General features: G+C 40.6%; 1 gene segment (V, D, J or C); it reads right to left on the bottom strand.

Annotated features, from left to right (window-relative positions):
• Positions 1-12,468: 12,468 nt before the first annotated feature.
• Positions 12,469-22,459, bottom strand: LOC138210715 (T cell receptor alpha variable 17-like; the record flags this gene model as incomplete). The annotated part of the segment is given in 3 exon segments: positions 12,469-12,758; positions 12,927-13,009; positions 22,156-22,459. Coding segments are annotated over 3 exon segments (633 nt in total), but the record flags the coding sequence as incomplete, so codon positions are not given.
• Between the last annotated feature and the right edge of the window lie 378 nt (positions 22,460-22,837).

The following is a 22,837-nucleotide window of genomic DNA, read 5'->3' as shown; positions in this document are numbered from 1 at the left end:
GTGCAGAGTTTTGGTGTTTCCTGTCACTGTGGGCTGCAGAGCACAGTAGTACACAGCAGAGTCAGACGGATGAAGCTTCTGGATCTTCAGAGGAACTGATTTCTTATTGAGTTTAGCATCAAATCTGTCTTTGTTGAACTCTGGAGCATTATCTCCTGATCCTGTATCCCGTCGTAAAATATACTTTGGAAAATCATTTTCTTCTTTTTTGTACCAGAACAAATAAACATATGTCGCACTGGTATCAAAAGTACAATCAAGTGTAACTGTGTCTCCTTCAGTAGCAGAGACATGTCCTGATGTCTGGTTCACTTTGTCTTCTCCTTTACACTCTGAGGAAGAACAGAACATTCAGAGGAAGACATGAATCAATAAAGATGATTGATTAAATCAGAACAATCAATCAACACGTTGATCTTTCTATCTTACCAAAGAAAAGAGCAGCAAGAATAATCCACAGCCAATGTTCCATGTGTACAACAAGGTTTAAATGAACAGGAGAAACTAGCTGATGTTCAACATTCAGTCTGACAGTTGTTCTCTTCACAGCAGCAGTTCTTATTAACAGGATGGTTGAACTCAGTGCAGAAGTAGTGCACCGCCTACTTGATGATGTCGCCCTCTAGTGGAGGTATAAAGGAGTTCAGGTTTGTGCTTTTGTACAGAGACTGTGGGTTTACTGTCACTGTGGGCTTCACAGCACAGTAGTACAGAGCAGAGTCCTTCAGTTTAGATGAGATGATCTCCAGATCAACACGTTTCTTTGTTTTGTCGACGTGAGCTGAGAAATCAGAACGAGTTGGATGAATCGATCCATCCTCTGTGATGTAGAGCAGGAACTCTGGTCTGGATCTCTGGTGTTGTTGATACCACTGGATGTTGTTGATAGCACCGTCATATTTACAGGTCAGATTGATGTTTGTTCTCTCTGCAACAACTTGTTCAGTTCTGTCAGGCTTTATGCTGTTCATGGAGACCAAGGCTGCAAAATGAGTTCTTCATGTCAGTTAGTCTGAGAGAGACTGAAACATCAAGAGACTCAACAGAGGTTTGAACTTTTTCTTTCATATGTGATCATAATGAGATTCATTTAACAAAATGGGACAAAATACTGTGATAATTAGACATTTGTCTCAGTTTCAACACTCACCTATGAAGTGAAAGAAAAGTAACAACAGGTAAAGCAACATGTTTTCAGTTGTTGAAGTCAGACAGCAGATGAACAAAGTTCTTCTGCAACAGAATGGAAATACCACTAGTCCTGTCTGCTGCACAGCCCTCCTCCTCAACATCAAGCTGACTGTACTTTTAGTGCTGCAGACAGAAATACTCTGATTGGCTAAGTTGAATATTGGTGGGCGGAGCCATAGAAAAACACATTTATGGCATATGTCTGAGAAACAGTTATTCCAGACTGTCTGAGAACATCAAAACATGTCATAGAAGTTTATCAGTATGTCTCCCTCTAGTGGATGTTGTGGAGTTTATTCTGTTGTCTTTGCTCCAAAGGTTTTTGTACATAGTTTTGGTGTTTCCTGTCACTGTGGGCTTCAGAGCACAGTAGTACACAGCAGAGTCAGATGGATGAAGCTTCTGGATCTTCAGAGGAACTGATGTGAAGGAGGAATTCAATGTGGATGAAAATCTCTCCCTGAACTTATTTGCCGTGTTCCCTTCATCCAGTTTATAGCGATTGAGGATGAATTCTGGGTTGTTGTTTCCATCCTGTTTGTACCAGAAAAGATAACTATCTGTCGTACTGCTCTCATATTGACAGTCCAGTGTTACTGTCTCTCCTGCAGCAGCAGTCTTTTCTCCTCCTGGTTGCAGCACGTTGTCTTTTTGTTCTCTGCATTCTGTAAAACACCAACAAACAGTATCAGCGTGCTGTTAAAGAATCATCAGTGTTGGATTGATGTCAATGAAACAGAGTTGTGTTCGTACCAAGACACACAGCAGCCAGCAGCACTGAGATGAACAGAGGCGTCATATCTGCAGCGTTGAGGAACTTCTGAGCTCCAGCAGCTATAAAGAAAGCTGAGATCTCTGTTTAGTCTTCATCAGCACTCAGTTGGTGGATTAGAAGGAGGAGTCTGATCACAGTGACAGGACTCATTCACAGCTCTGTGTTCTTCCTCCTACTGACAACTTTACACTCAACACATCTCTGTGTCGCTCTCCTTTCCAAGAACAACTTGGCTCGTGTGTTCACAATTATTGGGAATGTGAGTATTTTTTTCCATATCATCATTTTTATGCATATTTTCCAACTCCTGGCTGTGTAAACTTGAATACCTATTGGATTTAAGCATATCAGGGGATGTGTATTTGTGTATTGAGGGAGGGTGTGGCCTAAGGAGATCAACACCCTCTATCAAGGTGTGTATAATTATTCAGCAGCTTCTTTTCTTCAGGCAAAACGGGCCAAAAAAGAGATTTAACTGACTCTGAAAAGTCAAAAATTGTAAAAAGTATTTTAGAAGGATGCAGCACTCTTGAAATTGCTAAGATATTGGAGCGTGATCACAGAACCATCAAATGTTTTGTTGCAAATATTCAACAGGGTCGCAAGAAACGTGTTGCGACAAAAGGACGCAGATTAACTGCCAAAGATTTGAGAAGAATCAAACGTGAAGCTACCAGGAAGCCGTTATCCTCCAGTTCTGTCATATTTCAGAACTGCAACCTACCTGGAGCCCCCAGAAGTACAAGGTGTTCAGTGCTCGGAGACATGGCCGAGGTGAGGAAGGCTGAAACCCGACCACCACCGAACCAGACACTTAAGTTGAAACGTCAAGACCGGGCCAAGAAATACTGAAGACAGATTGTTCAAAGGTTTTCTGGACTGATGAGATGAGAGTGACTCTTGATGGACCAGATGGACGGGCCCGTGGCCGGATCAGTAACGGGACAGTGGCCGGATCAGTAACGGGCACAGAGCTCCACTTCCACTCAGATACCAGCACGGTGGCGTTTGGGTACTGGTATGGGCTGGTATTCTTAAAGATGAGCTAGTTGGACCTTTTCGGGTTGAAGGTTGACTCAAAATCAACTCCCAAACCTGCTGCCAGTTTTTAGAAGACACTTTCTTCAAGCAGTGGTCCAGGAAAAAGTCTGCATCTTTCAAGAAGACCATGATTTTTATGCTGGACGACGCCCCATCGCATGAATTGAAGTGCTCCACTGGGCGGCTAGCCAGTAAAGGCCTTAAAGATGAAAGAATAATGACATGGCCCCCTTCCTCACCTGGAAACTAAACCCTATTGAGAACTTGTGGGCCGTTCTTAAACGGGAGATTTACGGTGAAGGAAAACAGTCCACCTCTCTGAACAGTGTCTGGGAGGTTGTGGTTGCTGCTGCACAAAAAGTTGATCGTCAACATATCAAGAAACTGACAGAATCCATTAATGGAAGGTTTATTATTGTTATTGAAAAGAAGGGTGGCTATATTGGTCACTGATTTATTTATTTAATTATTATTATTATTTTTATTTAAATGTTTATTTGTACATTTTGAGTCATTTTGTTTTTATTCTCACCTTTAACAGTTGAAAATAAGCAAGTGAGATGGGACAATTTTCGTTTTTCATTTAGTTGCCCAATAATTGTTGATAAGTCGATATTCTGAGAAAGCCAAGACCTCACTTTTACTTTCTTAAATATTCAGGTTTGATGTTTATTAACATTTGGATTGACCGAGAGCACTGTAGTTGTTCAATAATAAAATTAATCCTCAAAAAATACAACTTGTCTAATAGTTGTACACGTGGTGTAGTCCTCATTTTAAATTTCAGGTGACGTGTTTCCTGTTTTCCACCTGGTGCAGATTCACTTTGTTCTCCAACATATAAAATCTGATGATTGTTGTGAACCTGCTTCGACCATTTTAATGTTTCAGCAGAAAGACTGCAGGAAAACTGAAGATGAACGTTTGAACAAGATGCGACTTTTAATGTTCTTCTCAGAATTTCTTTCCTCTCGAAGGTAAATTGTAGTTTTATCATCTTTTGGTCGTCTGCAGCTGAAAGACGTCAAATACAAAGAAGGAGGATTTGTTGTGGAAACTTAAAATCTGTAAGTGTTGAAACTTCAGCTGTTAAAATGTAATTTTACTGTTTGATGTCTGACAATATAAACTACTGGTCTATTTGGAGTGAAGATCTACATGTTGGAGGATGAAGAATAATTGAAGCAACTGATTGGCCAAGAATGTTTAATGAGGATTAAGTGAGTAAGTCAGTGTCCGTCAGTTTCCATGGTAACGTGTGTTTTGAAGCTTCATCCAGCCGGTTTGTCGTTGATGTAGATTTGCTGCTCATGTGAATCCTCCCACAGTGTTTGATCAGCAGCTGTAACCACGGTGACGCTGATAAAACAGGAATTAGCAGCATCCATCTGATATGAAGCTGTGGTTTGAACACCACTTCCCTCCTCTTTGAAGAGTCGTCACATATCTGTGTTCAGGTTTTTGTACAGCCTCTTCTACACTTTGTATCACTGTGTGTTTCTTAGAGCACAGTAGTAGAGAGATGTGTCCTCCAGGGTTGGTTTACTGATGATCAGTTCAGTTGATGTATCTGTTGTTTTGGACTCGTATCGATTATCAGGAATATGTTTAGTTGTGTATCCTTTGGCTCCTTTCCAGAGAATAAACTGAGGAGCCTGAAGGTCAGAATCATGTTTGTACCAGTAAAGGTAAACGTAACTTTCAGTCGTCTGATAGTTACATTTGAGTGAGATTTTTTTTCCTTCTATTCCTCTGACTTCATCTTTTTCATGAGAGATTGTGTTTCCAGATATTCGTCCTAGAAAAAGTAGAGAACATGAAGCCATTTGATGAACATTGTCTGTGAGGCTGAAAGGAGAAGACAGTGGAAAATGTCCCCTGTACAGAGTTACTCTGTGGACATTCACAACATCAACTCTTTTTAATTTATAAGATGATCTCAACATATTTTTCATCGTGTCAAAACAAAGGAACCAGAAAAGTTGTGAAATCCAGTCTGCATATTTCATTAATGCAGCAGATTAAAGAAAAGTTGAATCCCTGTTGTTAAACTCACCTATGAAGGGAGATACAAACAAAAAGAGGTAAAGCAACATGTCTTTGGAGTTGTTGAAGCCACACAGACAGCAGATGAACAAAGTTCTTCCACTGCAGCAGACTGAGGAAGAAATAATGTCATTGGATGAGCTGAAGTTCAGTGGGCGGAGCCTATTACTCCTTTACATTATATTCAGCTTTTCAACTCAACCAATAAAATGGTTTTCTGCTCCATCAGTCAAATGAATCTAAAATTAAAAGTTTATCAGTGTGTCTCCCTCTAGTGGATGTTGTGGAGTTTATTCTGTTGTCTTTGCTCCAAAGGTTTTTGTACAGAGTTTTGGTGTTTCCTGTCACTGTGGGCTGCAGAGCACAGTAGTACACAGCAGAGTCAGACGGATGAAGCTTCTGGATCTTCAGAGGAACTGATGTCTTATTGAGTTTAGCATCAAATCTGTCTTTGTTGAACTCTGGAGCCTTTTCTACATTATTTGAGAAACATTTCAGCATGTACTTTGGATAACTGTTCACTTCTTGTTTGTACCAGAACAAATAACGAGTTGGGTCAGTGGTCTCAAAAGTACAATCAAGTGTAACTGTGTCTCCTTCAGTAGCAGAGACATGTCCTGATGTCTGGTTCACTTTGTCTTCTCCTTTACACTCTGAGGAAGAACAGAACATTCAGAGGAAGACATGAATCAATAAAGATGATTGATTAAATCAGAACAATCAATCAACACGTTGATCTTTCTATCTTACCAAAGAAAAGAGCAGCAAGAATAATCCACAGCCAATGTTCCATGTGTACAACAAGGTTTAAATGAACAGGAGAAACTAGCTGATGTTCAACATTCAGTCTGACAGTTGTTCTCTTCACAGCAGCAGTTCTTATTGACAGGATGGTTGAACTCAGTGCAGAAGTAGTGCACCGCCTACTTGATGATGTCGCCCTCTAGTGGAGGTAAAAAGTGGAGTTCAGGTTTGTGTTTTTGTGCAGAGACTGTGGGTTTGCTGTCACTGTGGGCTCCAGAGCACAGTAGTACAGAGCAGAGTCCTTCAGTTTAGAAGAGATGATTTCCAGATCAACACGTTTCTGTGTTTTGTCGATGTGAGCTGAGAAATCAGAACGAGTTGGATGAATCGATCCATCCTCTGTGATGTAGAGCAGGAACTCTGGTCTGGATCTCTGGTGTTGTTGATACCACTGGATGCTGTAGATATCACCGTCATATTCACAGGTCAGATTGATGTTTGTTCTCTCTGCAACAACTTGTTCAGTTCTGTCCGGCTTTATGCTGTTCATGGAGACCAAGGCTGCAAAATGAGTTCTTCATGTCAGTTAGTCTGAGAGAGACTGAAACATCAAGAGACTCAACAGAGGTCTGAACTTTTTCTTTCATATGTGATCATAATGAGATTCATTTGAGAAAATGGGACAAAATACTGTTATAATTAGACATTTGTCTCAGTTTCAACACTCACCTGTGAAGTGAAAGAAAAGTAACAACAGGTAAAGCAACATGTTTTCAGTTGTTGAAGTCAGACAGCAGATGAACAATGTTCTTCTGCAACAATGGAAATACAACTAGTCCTGTCTGCTGCACAGCCCTCCTCCTCAACATCAAGCTGACTGTACTTTTAGTGCTGCAGACAGAAATACTCTGATTGGCTAAGTTGAACATTGGTGGGTGGAGCCATAGAAAAACACTTTTATGGCATATGTCTGAGAAACAGTTATTCCAGGCTGTCTGAAAACATCAAAACATGTCATAGAAGTTTATCAGTGTGTCTCCCTCTAGTGGATGTTGTGGAGTTTATTCTGTTGTCTTTGCTCCAAAGGTTTTTGTACAGAGATTGTGGATTTGCTGTCACTGTGGGCTTCACAGCACAGTAGTACAAGGCAGAGTCCTTCACTGCAGCAGAGGAGATCTGAAGATCCATTTGGTTTTTATTTACTTTAACAGACAGTCGAGGGTTTGGATCTGACATTAGTTCTCCTGTTCCAAAATGAGATATCAGGAGCTCTGGTTGTTTTCCTGGATTTTGTTTATACCAGTAAAACTCATCACTTCTAGCTGCTTCTTTGGAGTATCTGTAGGACAGAGTAACAGTGCTGCCTTCTAAACTGGACTCTTCATTGTTGACTGGATTGAGTTCTTCACAGCTGACATCTACAAGAAAGAAGTTGAATCATTAATTTAGTGAGCAAGTTTTCACGTCCTGTAACTGAAGAAGCTGTGATCAAAAGATCAGATATGAATGTACCTGCCACTGAATAGAGCTGAAAGAGATAAATAATAAATCTAACTTACCAGTGAATAAAAGGAGAAGCAGCACTGATATTAAAAACGTCATGTTTCAACAAAACCTGCTCAATAATTCTCAAACTAAACTCTGTGAAGTCTGAACACTTTCTGATGGTGACAGCCAGACGTCCCCCAACTGTTCAGGAAGCTCCTCCTCCTCATGATGTCACAATGACATAGTGAAACCAACAGGGTTCAATAAAATAACCCAAAAAACATTTTTATATCCTCAAGTATGTAATTTGAGACAGAATTTTTCTTCTGCTTTACATTGTGGGGAAGAACGGAACAAGCAGAGGAAGACAGTAATTGTTGGTGAATTGATTGATTGAATAGACGATCAATAAATTTAATTTAGAAAATGTTATCTGAAATAATTTCCGCCTTTATTACGGAGAAAAAAAAATACAGGACAGATTTTTTTTTTAAATAGTCAGAGGGATGTTGATAAGAAAGTTCATTGGTGTGTTTTACTGACTCTTATTGATTTCTTGTAAAATTACAAACTATTAAGGGAAATAGTTTTATTAAAACAAACCATCCAAGTTTGTCAGTGTGTCTCCCTCTAGTGGATGTTGTGGAGTTTATTCTGTTGTCTTTGCTCCAAAGGTTTTTGTACAGAGTTTTGGTGTTTCCTGTCACTGTGGCCTGCAGAGCACAGTAGTACACAGCAGAGTCAGATGGATGAAGCTTCTGGATCTTCAGAGGAACTGATGTCTTGTTGAGTAGAGCATCAAATCTGTCTTTGTTGAACTCTGGAGCCTTTTCTACATTTTCTGAGATACATTTCAGCATGTACTTTGGATAACTGTTCACTTCTTGTTTGTACCAGAATAAGGTGGGAGTTCTTTCAATTGTTTCAAAAGTACAATCAAGTGTAACTGTGTCTCCTTCAGTAGCAGAGACATGTCCTGATGTCTGGTTCACTTTGTCTTCTCCTTTACACTCTGAGGAAGAACAGAACATTCAGAGGAAGACATGAATCAATAAAGATGATTGATTAAATCAGAACAATCAATCAACATGTTGATCTTTCTGTCTTACCAAAGAAAAGAGCAGCAAGAATAATCCACAGCCAATGTTCCATGTGTACAACAAGGTTTAAATGAACAGGAGAAACTAGCTGATGTTCAACATTCAGTCTGACAGTTGTTCTCTTCACAGCAGCAGTTCTTATTGACAGGATGGTTGAACTCAGTGCAGAAGTAGTGCACCGCCTACTTGATGATGTCGCCCTCTAGTGGAGGTAAAAAATGGAGTTCAGGTTTGTGTTTTTGTACAGAGACTGTGGGTTTCCTGTCACTGTGGGCTCCACAGCACAGTAGTACAGAGCAGAGTCCTTCAGTTTAGATGAGATGATCTCCAGATCAACACGTTTCTTTGTTTTGTCGATGTGAGCTGAGAAATCAGAACGAGTTGGATGAATCGATCCATCCTCTGTGATGTAGAGCAGGAACTCTGGTCTGGATCTCTGGTGTTGTTGATACCAGTGGATGTTGTAGATATCACCATCATATTCACAGGTCAGATTGATGTTTGTTCTCTCTGCAACAACTTGTTCAGTTCTGTCCGGCTTTATGCTGTTCATGGAGACCAAGGCTGCAAAATGAGTTCTTCATGTCAGTTAGTCTGAGAGAGACTGAAACATCAAGAGACTCAACAGAGGTCTGAACTTTTTCTTTCATATGTGATCATAATGAGATTCATTTGAGAAAATGGGACAAAATACTGACATAATTAGACGTTTGTCTCAGTTTCAACACTCACCTGTGAAGTGAAAGAAAAGTAACAACAGGTAAAGCAACATGTTTTCAGTTGTTGAAGTCAGACAGCAGATGAACAAAGTTCTTCTGCAACAGAATGGAAATACAACTAGCCCTGTCTGCTGCACAGCCCTCCTCCTCAACATCAAGCTGACTGTACTTTTAGTGCTGCAGACAGAAATACTCTGATTGGCTAAGTTGAACATTGGTGGGCGGAGCCATAGAAAAACACATTTATACCATATGTCTGAGAAACAGTTATTCCAGACTGTCTGAAAACATCAAAACATGTTATAGAAGTTTGTCAGTGTGTCTCCCTCTAGTGGATGTTGTGGAGTTTATTCTGTTGTCTTTGCTCCAAAGGTTTTTGTACAGAGTTTTGGTGTTTCCTGTCACTGTGGGCTGCAGAGCACAGTAGTACACAGCAGAGTCAGATGGATGAAGCTTCTGGATCTTCAGAGGAACTGATGTGAAGGAGGAATTCAATGTCGATGAAAATCTCTCCCTGAACTTATTTGCTGTGTTCCCTTCACCAAATGTAAATTTACTGAGGATGAATTCTGGGTTGTTGTTTCCATCCTGTTTGTACCAGAACAGATAACTATTTGTTGCACTGCTCTTATATTGACAGTCCAGTGTTACTGTCTCTCCTGCAGCAGCAGTCTTTTCTCCTCCTGGTTGCAGCACGTTGTCTTTTTGTTCTCTGCATTCTGTAAAACACCAACAAACAGTATCAGCGTGCTGTTAAAGAATCATCAGTGTTGGATTGATGTCAATGAAACAGAGTTGTGTTCGTACCAAGACACACAGCAGCCAGCAGCACTGAGATGAACAGAGGCGTCATATCTGCAGCGTTGAGGAACTTCTGAGCTCCAGCAGCTATAAAGAAAGCTGAGATCTCTGTTTAGTCTTCATCAGCACTCAGTTGGTGGATTAGAAGGAGGAGCCTGATCACAGTGACAGGACTCATTCACAGCTCTGTGTTCTTCCCCCTACTGACAACTTTACACTCAACACATCTCTGTGTCGCTCTCCTTTCCAAGAACAACTTGGCTCGTACGTAGTCCTCATTTTAAATTTCAGGTGACGTGTTTCCTCTTTTACACCTGGTGCAGATTCACTTTGTTCTCCAACATATAAAATCTGATGATTGTTGTGAACCTGCTTCGACCATTTTAATGTTTCAGCAGAAAGACTGCAGGAAAACTGAAGATGAACGTTTGAACAAGATGCGACTTTTAATGTTCTTCTCAGAATTTCTTTCCTCTTGAAGGTAAATTGTAGTTTTATCATCTTTTGGTCGTCTGCAGCTGAAAGACGTCAAATACAAAGATGGAGGATTTGTTGTGGAAACTTAAAATCTGTCAGTGTTGAAACTTCAGCTGTTAAAATGGGATTTTACTGTTTGATGTCTGATAATATAAACTACTGGTCTATTTGGAGTGAAGATCTACATGTTGGAGGATGAAGAATAATGGAAGCAGCTGATTGGCCAAGAATGTTTAATGAGGATTAAGTGAGTAAGTCAGTGTCCGTCTGTTTCCATGGTAACGTGTGTTTTGAAGCTTCATCCAGTCCGTTTGTCGTTGATGTGGATTTGCTGCTCATGTGAATCCTCCCACAGTGTTTGATCAGCAGCTGTAACCACGGTGACGCTGATAAAACAGGAATTAGCAGCATCCATCTGATATGAAGCTGTGGTTTGAACACCACTTCCCTCCTCTTTGAAGAGTCGTCACATATCTGTGTTTTTATGTTTTTGTACAGCCTCTTCTACACTTTGTATCACTGTGTCTCTAGAGCACAGTAGTAGAGAGATGTGTCCTCCAGGGTTGGTTTACTGATGGTCAGTTCAGTTGATGTATCTGTTGTTTTGGACTCGTATCGATTATCAGGAATATGTTTACCTGTGATGTCTTTGGCTCCTTTCCAGAGAATAAACTGAGGAGCCTGAAGGTCAGAATCATGTTTGTACCAGTGAAGCCAAACGTTTCTGGAAGTCGTCTGATAGTTACATTTGAGTGAGATTTTTTTTCCTTCTATTCCTCTGACTTCATCTTTTTCATGAGAGATTGTGTTTCCAGATATTCGTCCTAGAAAAAGTAGAGAACATGAAGCCATTAGATGAACATTGTCTATGTGGCTGAAAGGAGAAGACAGTGGAAAATGTCCCCTGTACAGAGTTACTCTGTGGACATTCACAACATCAACTCTTTTTAATTAATAAGATGATCTCAACATATTTTTCATGTCAAAACAAAGGAACCAGAAAAGTTGTGAAATCCAGTCTGTATATTTCATTAATGCAGCAGATTAAAGAAAAGTTGAATCCCTGTTGTTAAACTCACCTATGAAGGGAGATAAAAACAAAAAGAGGTAAAGCAACATGTCTTTGGAGTTGTTGAAGCCACACAGACAGCAGATGAACAAAGTTCTTCCACTGCAGCAGACTGAGGAAGAAATAATGTCATCGGATGAGCTGAAGTTCAGTGGGCGGAGCCTATTACTTCTTTACATTATATTCAGCTTTTCAACTCAACCAATAAAATGGTTTTCTGTTCCATCAGTCAACTGAATCTAAAATTAAAAGTTTATCAGTGTGTCTCCATCTAGTGGATGTTGTGGAGTTTATTCTGTTGTCTTTGCTCCAAAGGTTTTTGTACAGAGTTTTGGTGTTTCCTGTCACTGTGGGCCTCAGAGCACAGTAGTACACAGCAGAGTCAGACGGATGAAGCTTCTGGATCTTCAGAGGAACTGATTTCTCATTGAGTTTAGCATCAATTCTGTCTTTGTTGAACTCTGGAGCATTAACTCCTTCTCCATAGGTTTGACGCTGCAAAATATACTTTGGAAAGTCATTTTCTTCTTGTTTGTACCACAACAAATAACGATTTTTTTCAGTGGTCTCAAAGTTACAATCAAGTGTAACTGTGTCTCCTTCAGTAGCAGAGACATGTCCTGATGTCTGGTTCACTTTGTCTTCTCCTTTACACTCTGAGGAAGAACAGAACATTCGGAGGAAGACATGAATCAATAAAGATGATTGATTAAGTCAGAACAATCAATCAACACGTTGATCTTTCTATCTTACCAAAGAAAAGAGCAGCAAGAATAATCCACAGCCAATGTTCCATGTGTACAACAAGGTTTAAATGAACAGGAGAAACTAGCTGATGTTCAACATGCAGTCTGACAGTTGTTCTCTTCACAGCAGCAGTTCTTATTGACAGGATGGTTGAACTCAGTGCAGAAGTAGTGCACCGCCTACTTGATGATGTCGCCCTCTAGTGGAGGTAAAAAGTGGAGTTCAGGTTGTCTTTTTGTACAGAGACTGTGGGTTTCCTGTCACTGTGGGCTCCAGAGCACAGTAGTACAGAGCAGAGTCCTTCAGTTTAGATGAGATGATCTCCAGATCAACACGTTTCTTTGTTTTGTCGATGTGAGCTGAGAAATCAGAACGAGTTGGATGAATCAATCCATACTCTGTGATGTAGAGCAGGAACTCTGGTCTGGACCTCTGGTGTTGTTGATACCACTGGATGTTGTTGATAGCACCGTCATATTTACAGGTCAGATTGATGTTTGTTCTCTCTGCAACAACTTGTTCAGTTCTGTCCGGCTTTATGCTGTTCATGGAGACCAAGGCTGCAAAATGAGTTCTTCATGTCAGTTAGTCTGAGAGAGACTGAAACATCAAGAGACTCAACAGAGGTCTGAACTTTTTCTTTCATATGTGATCATAATGAGATTCATTTGAGAAAATGGGACAAAATACTGTTATAATTAGACATTTGTCTCAGTTTCAACACTCACCTATGAAGTGAAAGAAAAGTAACAACAGGTAAAGCAACATGTTTTCAGTTGTTGAAGTCAGACAGCAGATGAACAAAGTTCTTCTGCAACAGAATAGAAATACAACAACTCCTGTCTGCTGCACAGCCCTCCTCCTCAACATCAAGCTGACTGTACTTTTAGTGCTGCAGACAGAAATACTCTGATTGGCTAAGTTGAACATTGGTGGGCGGAGCCATAGAAAAACACATCTGAAGCATATGTCTGAGAAACAGTTATTCCAGACTGTCTGAAAACATTAAAACACCTCATAAAAGTTTATCAGTGTGTCGCCCTCTAGTGGATGTTGTGGAGTTTATTCTGTTGTCTTTGCTCCAAAGGTTTTTGTACAGAGACTGCGGGTTTGCTGTCACCGTGGGCCTCACAGCACAGTAGTACAAGGCAGAGTCCTTCACTGCAGCAGAGGAGATCTGAAGATCCATTTGGTTTTTATTTACTTTAACAGACAGTCGAGGGTTTGGATCTGACATTAGTTCTCCTGTTCCTAAATGAGATATCAGGAGTTCTGGTCGTTTTCCTGGATTTTGTTTATACCAGTAAAACGCATCACTTCTAGCTGCTTCTTTGGAGTATCTGTAGGACAGAGTAACAGTGCTGCCTTCTAAACTGGACTCTTCATTGTTGACTGGAGTGAGTTCTTCACAGCTGACATCTACAAGAAAGAAGTTGAATCATTAAGTTAGTGAGCAAGTTTTCACGTCCTGTAACTGAAGAAGCTGTGATCAAAAGATCAGATATGAATGTACCTGCCACTGAATAGAGCTGAAAGTGATAAATAATAAATCTGACTTACCAGTGAATAAATGGAGAAGCAGCACTGATATTAAAAACGTCATGTTTCAACAAAACCTGCTCACTAATTCTCAAACTAAACTCTGTGAAGTCTGACCACTTTCTGATGGTGACAGCCAGGCGTCCCCCAACTGCTCAGGAAGCTCCTCCTCCTCATGATGTCACAATGACATAGTGAAACCAACAGGGTTCAATAAAATAACCCAAAAAACATTTTTATATCCTCAAGTATGTAATTTGAAACAGAATTTTTCTTCTGCTTTACATTGTGGGGAAGAACGGAACAAGCAGAGGAAGACAGTAATTGTTGGTGAATTGATTGATTTAAAAGACGATCAATAAATTTAATTTGTAAATGTTGTCTGAAATAATTTTCGGCTTTATTACGGAGAAAAAACATACAGGACAGATTTTTTTTTTTTCATTAAATATTCAGAGGGATGTTTATAAGAAAGTTCATTGGTGTATTTTACTGACTCTTTTTGATTTCTCGTAAAATTACAAACTATTAAGGGAAATAGTTTTATTAAAACAAACCATCCAAGTTTATCAGTGTGTCTCCATCTAGTGGATGTTGTGGAGTTTATTCTGTTGTCTTTGCTCCAAAGGTTTTTGTACAGAGTTTTGGTGTTTCCTGTCACTGTGGGCTGCAGAGCACAGTAGTACACAGCAGAGTCAGACGGATGAAGCTTCTGGATCTTCAGAGGAAATGTTTGGTCTTTGAGCTCAGCATCAAATCTGTCTTTGTTGAACTCTGGAGCCTTTTCTACATCTTTTGAGTAACATTTCAGCATGTACTTTGGATAACTGTTCACTTCTTGTTTGTACCAGAATAAAGTGCGAAGTGTGTTACTGGCCTCAAAAGTACAATCAAGTGTAACTGTGTCTCCTTCAGTAGCAGAGACATGTCCTGATGTCTGCATCACATTGTCTTCTCCTTTACACTCTGAGGAAGAACAGAACATTCAGAGGAAGACATGAATCAATAAAGATGATTGATTAAATCAGAACAATCAATCAACACGTTGATCTTTCTATCTTACCAAAGAAAAGAGCAGCAAGAATAATCCACAGCCAATGTTCCATGTGTACAACAAGGTTTAAATGAACAGGAGAAACTAGCTGATGTTCAACATTCAGTCTGACAGTTGTTCTCTTCACAGCAGCAGTTCTTATTGACAGGATGGTTGAACTCAGTGCAGAAGTAGTGCACCGCCTACTTGATGATGTCGCCCTCTAGTGGAGGTAAAAAGTGGAGTTCAGGTTTGTGTTTTTGTACAGAGACTGTGGGTTTGCTGTCACTGTGGGCATCACAGCACAGTAGTACAGAGCAGAGTCCTTCAGTTTAGATGAGATGATCTCCAGATCAACACGTTTCTGTGTTTTGTCGATGTGAGCTGAGAAATCAGAACGAGTTGGATGAATCGATCCATCCTCTGTGATGTAGAGCAGGAACTCTGGTCTGGATCTCTGGTGTTGTTGATACCACTGGATGCTGATGATAGCACCGTCATATTTACAGGTCAGATTGATGTTTGTTCTCTCTGCAACAACTTGTTCAGTTCTGTCCGGCTTTATGCTGTTCATGGAGACCAAGGCTGCAAAATGAGTTCTTCATATCAGTTAGTCTGAGAGAGACTGAAACATCAAGAGACTCAACAGAGGTCTGAACTTTTTCTGTCATATGTGATCATAATGACATTCGTTTGACAAAATGGGACAAAATACTGTTATAATTAGACATTTGTCTCAGTTTCAACACTCACCTATGAAGTGAAAGAAAAGTAACAACAGGTAAAGCAACATGTTTTCAGTTGTTGAAGTCAGACAGCAGATGAACAAAGTTCTTCTGCAACAGAATGGAAATACAACTAGTCCTGTCTGCTGCACAGCCCTCCTCCTCAACATCAAGCTGACTGTACTTTTAGTGCTGCAGACAGAAATACTCTGATTGGCTAAGTTGAACATTGGTGGGCGGAGCCATAGAAAAACACATTTATAGCATATGTCTGAGAAACAGTTATTCCAGACTGTCTGAAAACATCAAAACATGTCATAGAAGTTTATCAGTGTGTCTCCCTCTGGTGGATGTTGTGGAGTTTATTCTGTTGTCTTTGCTCCAAAGGTTTTTGTACAGAGACTGTGGGTTTTCTGTCACTGTGGGCCTCACAGCACAGTAGTACACAGCAGAGTCCTTCACTGCAGCAGAGGAGATCTGAAGATCCATTTGGTTTTTATTTACTTTAACAGACAGTCGAGGGTTTGGATCTGACATTAGTTCTCCTGTTCCAAAATGAGATATCAGGAGCTCTGGTTGTTTTCCTGGATTTTGTTTATACCAGTAAAACTCATCACTTCTAGCTGCTTCTTTGGAGTATCTGTAGGACAGAGTAACAGTGCTGCCTTCTAAACTGGACTCTTCATTGTTGACTGGATTGAGTTCTTCACAGCTGACATCTACAAGAAAGAAGTTGAATCATTAAGTTAGTCAACAAGTTTTCACGTCCTGTAACTGAAGAAGCTGTGATCAAAAGATCATATATGAATGTACCTGCCACTGAATAGAGCTGAAAGAGATAAATAATAAATCTGACTTACCAGTGAATAAATGGAGAAGCAGCACTGATATTAAAAACGTCATGTTTCAACAAAACCTGCTCAATAACTCTCAAACTAAACTCTGTGAAGTCTGAACACTTTCTGATGGTGACAGCCAGGCGTCCCTCAACTGTTCAGGAAGCTCCTCCTCCTCATGATGCAACAGTGACATAGTGAAACCAACAGGATTCAATAAAATAACCACAAAAAACATTTTTACATCCTCAAGTATGTAATTTGAGACAGAATGTTTCTTCTGCTTTACATTGTGGGGAAGAACGGAACAAGCAGAGGAAGACAGTAATTGTTGGTGAATTGATTGATTGAAAAGACGATCAATAAATTTAATTTAGAAAATGTTATCTGAAATAATTTCCGCCTTTATTACGGAGGAAAAAAAATACAGGACAGATTTTTTTTAAATAGTCAGAGGGATGTTGATAAGAAAGTTCATTGGTGTGTTTTACTGACTCTTATTGATTTCTTGTAAAATTACAAACTATTAAGGGAACTAGTTTTATTAAAACAAACCATCCAAGTTTGTCAGTGTGTCTCCCTCTAGTGGATGTTGTGGAGTTTATTCTGTCGTCTTTGCTCCAAAGGTTTTTGTACAGAGTTTTGGTGTTTCCTGTCACTGTGGGCCTCAGAGCACAGTAGTACACAGCAGAGTCAGACGGATGAAGCTTCTGGATCTTCAGAGGAACTGATTTCTGATTGATTTTAGCATCAAATTTTTCTTTGTTGAACTCTGGAGCCTTTTCTACATTATTTGAGTAACATTTCAGCATGTACTTTGGATAACTGTTCACTTCTTGTTTGTACCAGAATAAGGTGGGAGCTGTGTAACTGGTCTTAAAAGTGCAATTAAGTGTAACTGTGTCTCCTTCAGTAGCAGAGACATGTCCTGATGTCTGGATCACTTTGTCTTCTCCTTTACACTCTGAGGAAGAACAGAACATTCAGAGGAAGACATGAATCAATAAAGATGATTGATTAAATCAGAACAATCGATCAACATGTTGATCTTTCTATCTTACCAAAGGAAAGAGCAGCAAGAATAATCCACAGCCAATGTTCCATGTGTACAACAAGGTTTAAATGAACAGGAGAAACTAGCTGATGTTCAACATTCAGTCTGACAGTTGTTCTCTTCACAGCAGCAGTTCTTATTGACAGGATGGTTGAACTCAGTGCAGAAGTAGTGCACCGCCTACTTCAGGGGTGGCCAACCAGTCAGAGACTAAGAGCCACATTTTTTACTGTGTTACCGCAAAGAGCCACATCATACACATGGGCACACATGAACATCACCCCATCCCTTCCTCTTACACACACACCTCTGTTCAGCCAAATTTATTGTGTGACATTATCATGTCACACACCAACATGATAATGAGAGAAATTGACTCCTACAGTACTAAGACCACAGGCCAGTCATTTTCAACAATGAACATTGTGCGCACTGTCTCACACACACAAACTCTCAGTTCAACAAAGTCCACAAACAAAAACATAATAATTTACAATAGCGTTTTTCACTTACTATGCATGTTGCTTAGTGCGACTTCTGGCATTCCTTGTCTTGAACAATCCTCCTCAAATCTGGCTTGTATTCTGTTGTTGCCACTCGAAGCAATTCTTTCACATGGGTGTCATTCAGAACAGATCGATGCTTTGATTTCACGTGTTTCAGGGTAGAAAACACAGACTCGCAGACGTATGTTGACCCAAACATTGACAGTATCTTAAGCGCAGCCCGTTTGACATTGGGGTATTTTTCCATTGGCACACTTTTCCAGAACTCAATGGTCCCTTCCCTTAAAGCAGGTTTCAGTTGGTCCTCCTCACAAAGATCGATCATCTCCAACTCAGCCGCGGCCTCATCTGTGACTAGCGGGGCTTTCAAACAGTCCGTCTCCGCATTAAATGGGTCGACGAGGAACGTAATCTGTGGCCTTTTCAGTTGTAGATCACGGAACCGGATGACAAAGCTTTCGTGCAGGTTTTCAACCAGTGTTGCATATCTGGCTCTTTGCTTATTCAGGGCGGTGCTGGTGACTTGCCCGCTGGCTTTTAGCAGAGTGGGAAAATGCGTTAAATCTCCCTTTTGAATATGCGCCTTGAACAGCTTCAGTTTGTTGACAAACGCAAACACACTTTGCACCAGGTCAGGCAGCATTTTTAACTTACCCTGCAGGGTCAGGTTCAGTCTGTCCAAGTGACACAGCATGTCGACCAAAAAGGCCAGATCCATAATCCACTCGACGTCCGAGAGCTCGGGATAGTCCTTGTCCTTCTCTTCCATGAACAGTTTCACGGCATCCAAAAGCTCAAAGAAGCGAGCGAGCACCTTGCCTTTTGACAGCCACCTCACAGTGCAGTGCAGCGGCAGGTCACCTGGAAGTCCTTGGTCCAGCTCAGCGATGAGATTCTTGAATTGCCTGTGGTTAAGCGCATGTGTGCGGATGTAGTTGACGATTTCCATCACAGGCTTCATGACGTTGTCTAAATTCAATGATTTAGACACGAGTTGCTCCCTGTGGATGATGAAGTGGAAATTCCAAAACTCGGGAAATGTTTGGTCAGCTTTGCACAGCCCCACAAGTCCGTTCACAGATCCGATCATGGCTGGCGCTCCATCCGTGGCTACTGCAGTTAGCTTCGGTACGGGCAGATTTGCTTTCGCAAATGCAGCCATCATTGTTTCTTTCACATCTATGCCACGGGTTCTGTCTTTTAATGGCACAACATCAAGGAGTTCTTCTTTGATCACACAATCTTTTGACACAGACCGTGCAAATATTGCCAGCTGAGGCTTGTCTTGTATGTCACAACTCTCATCCAATGCGACACTAAAATACTCACATGCTTGAAGGTCAGAGTGCAACTGTGATTCAATAGCCGTGTTAATGTCCGATATTCTGTGTTCAACAGTGTGGCGGGACAGTTGGATGTCTGATACCATTCGTTTTAGTTTGTCGTTTTCAGGAGACAAGATTTCAACAACGTCACTGAGGCATTTTTTAACGAACTCCCCTTCATTGTATGGCTTTTTAGCCCGTGCAATGTTCCAAGCCAGTTGATACGATGCAAGCGTGACAGTCTCTGAGTGCTTCGTAATTTTTTGGAAAAACTGTACCTGCTTTTCTGCCTGACTTTTCAAAGTGTCCAACTTGTGCTTGCGAAATTCAGTCCCTTTTGGAAATCCCTGGTCGATGTTAGCATGGAGTGAGCTGAAGTGGCGCTGAAGATTTGAAGCTTTGAAATGCGCTAATGACGTCTGACATATCAGGCAGAATGGCTTGCCATTACGTTCAACAAAAAAATATAAACTTTCCCACTCTGTTAAAAACGTCCTGTGTTCATCTTCATATTTTCGTTTAGCTGTGCATTTTGTCCCTGCCATTTTGAGAGCGAAATTGACACTAATTGTTTACTCCAATGGGTTTGCCCCTCCTGCTTTGCGGAATTTCACCTCATGCGCGTTTGACGAAAATACCGTATTGAACTCAAGCGAAGCGAACACGCACAAAAAAAAAACCACAAACACAAATGTTGATATGAACGTAAAAGAGCCTCATGAAACCAGGCAAAGAGCCGCATGCGGCTCGGGAGCCGCGGTTTGCCAGGCCTGGCCTACTTCATGATGTCGCCCTCTAGTGGAGGTAAAAAGTGGAGTTCAGGTTTGTGCTTTTGTACAGAGACTGTGGGTTTACTGTCACTGTGGGCTTCACAGCACAGTAGTACAGAGCAGAGTCCTTCACTGCAGCAGAGGAGATCTCCAGGTGGAACTTCTTTGTTTGTTTTTCATGTTCAAAAGACAATCTTTCTTTTTTTTCCTGAATATTCTGAGACGAGAAGTTTTGGAGATGAACTGGACTTCTGTTGGTACCAGAAGAGGTTGTCAACAGAGACTGAATAGTTGCAGGAGAGATTCACAGTTTCTCCTTCCAAAACAGTCAATACATCTTCAGATAGTGTCAGTAAATCTTCAGAGGATCCTGAAAACAAAGATAAAATAGAATAGAGGAAAATATTTGTAATGTTCATGACCTCAAAGGAGATTAAAATGTTTTATTTACATCCCGTGCTCCATCTTAATATTTGACTTGAGTTCTTACCAGTTTGAAAGGAGACGATCATCATCCAAATAAAAAGCAGCAACATTATTTCCACTTGTACTGAATGAACAGGAGAGAGAACACTGCAGCTCTTCAGTTCCTAAATGAAGCTTTTCATATTCAGTTGTGTAGCTCCTCCTCTTGCTGTGGTCTGTTTCCATTCAGGCTGATGGAGGTTTTAGAAATGACAGTGATGCTGCAGTTATCATCATCCAAGAAGGTCAGACTGACGGAGGAATCTGCAGAAAACTAACCTGAATAAATCAGGAGAGAAAAAAGACGCAGCATGATGGAGGAGGTTTTTCATGATAGCTAATAGTGATGCGCGGAATAATCGAGAGATTCTTCAGAACCATTATCGATAAAATGTGATTAATATGAGAAGAGTCATGGACACAGCAATACAATTTGTGCCGTCAATTCCTGTCAGAAGTTCCATCTCTGGCTCTTTAGGTTCCAGCTCCAGGAAGATGAAGCTGCTGCTCTGAACTTGATTTTGATGAAAGATAAGGGAGTGCAAAGATTCAGGAAACAAATTATAGCTTCAGGAGGTGAAGAGTTTCACTGAGATGATCATTAATGGCTCCAAATGCAGACCAAAAAAACAGGTAGGAAGGAGCAAGTTTGCGGTGGTTCACTGATGAAGGTAGAAAACTGCAGTTTACAGGCAGACTGGAGGTTGACAAAGTCAGAGATAAAAGTCAAACAGGTTATCAATAAAAAACTAAAATACACGGCTGGAGAGGAAGATAAACACACTAAACAATCTGGAGAGGAAGAGACAAACAACATCCAACAGGGCTCAAAGAGAAACTGTTCAAAAGGTTTTGTCACCCCTGCTGTTGATGCAAAGAGTCAGACTGGATGTCAAGATTGGATCCTAACAAATCATCCAAGTTTATCAGTGTGTCTCCCTCTAGTGGATGTTGTGGAGTTTATTCTGTTGTCTTTGCTCCAAAGGTTTTTGTACAGAGTTTTGGTGTTTCCTGTCACTGTGGGCCTCAGAGCACAGTAGTACACAGCAGAGTCAGACGGATGAAGCTTCTGGATCTTCAGAGGAACTGATTTCTTGATGATTTTAGCATCAAATTTTTCTTTGTTGAACTCTGGAGCCTTATATACATCTTCTGAGAAACAGTTCAGCATGTACTTTGGATAACTGTTCACTTCTTGTTTGTACCAGAACAAATAAGGAGTTGGGTCAGTGGTCTCAAAAGTACAATCAAGTGTAACTGTGTCTCCTTCGGTAGCAGAGACATGTCCTGATGTCTGGTTCACTTTGTCTTCTCCTTTACACTCTGAGGAAGAACAGAACATTCAGAGGAAGACATGAATCAATAAAGATGATTGATTAAATCAGAACAATCAATCAACACGTTGATCTTTCTATCTTACCAAAGAAAAGAGCAGCAAGAATAATCCACAGCCAATGTTCCATGTGTACAACAAGGTTTAAATGAACAGGAGAAACTAGCTGATGTTCAACATTCAGTCTGACAGTTGTTCTCTTGACAGCAGCAGTTCTTATTGACAGGATGGTTGAACTCAGTGCAGAAGTAGTGCACCGCCTACTTGATGATGTCGCCCTCTAGTGGAGGTTAAAAGTGGAGTTCAGGTTTGTGTTTTTGTACAGAGACTGTGGGTTTGCTGTCACTGTGGGCATCACAGCACAGTAGTACAGAGCAGAGTCCTTCAGTTTAGATGAGATGATCTCCAGATCAACACGTTTCTGTGTTTTGTCGATGTGAGCTGAGAAATCAGAACGAGTTGGATGAATCGATCCATACTCTGTGATGTAGAGCAGGAACTCTGGTCTGGATCTCTGGTGTTGTTGATACCACTGGATGTTGTAGATAGCACCGTCATATTTACAGGTCAGATTGATGTTTGTTCTCTCTGCAACAACTTGTTCAGTTCTGTCCGGCTTTATGCTGTTCATGGAGACCAAGGCTGCAAAATGAGTTCTTCATGTCAGTTAGTCTGAGAGAGACTGAAACATCAAGAGACTCAACAGAGGACTGAACTTGTTCTTTCATATGTGATCATAATGAGATTCATTTGAGAAAATGGGACAAAATACAGTTATAATTACACATTTGTCTCAGTTTCAACACTCACCTATGAAGTGAAAGAAAAGTAACAACATGTAAAGCAACATGTTTTCAGTTGTTGAAGTCAGACAGCAGATGAACAAAGTTCTTCTGCAACAGAATGGAAATACAACTTGTCCTGTCTGCTGCACAGCCCTCCTCCTCAACATCAAGCTGACTGTACTTTTAGTGCTGCAGACAGAAATACTCTGATTGGCTAAGTTGAACATTGGTGGGCGGAGCCATAGAAAAACACATTCATAGCATATGT

Source organism: Embiotoca jacksoni, unplaced genomic scaffold, assembly GCF_022577435.1.
Source record: "Embiotoca jacksoni isolate LCO1_2020_lvr unplaced genomic scaffold, fEmbJac1.0.p SCAF_48, whole genome shotgun sequence".
Classification (NCBI taxonomy): Eukaryota; Metazoa; Chordata; class Actinopteri; family Embiotocidae; genus Embiotoca; species Embiotoca jacksoni.
This window is presented reverse-complemented; position numbering and strand designations above follow the sequence as displayed.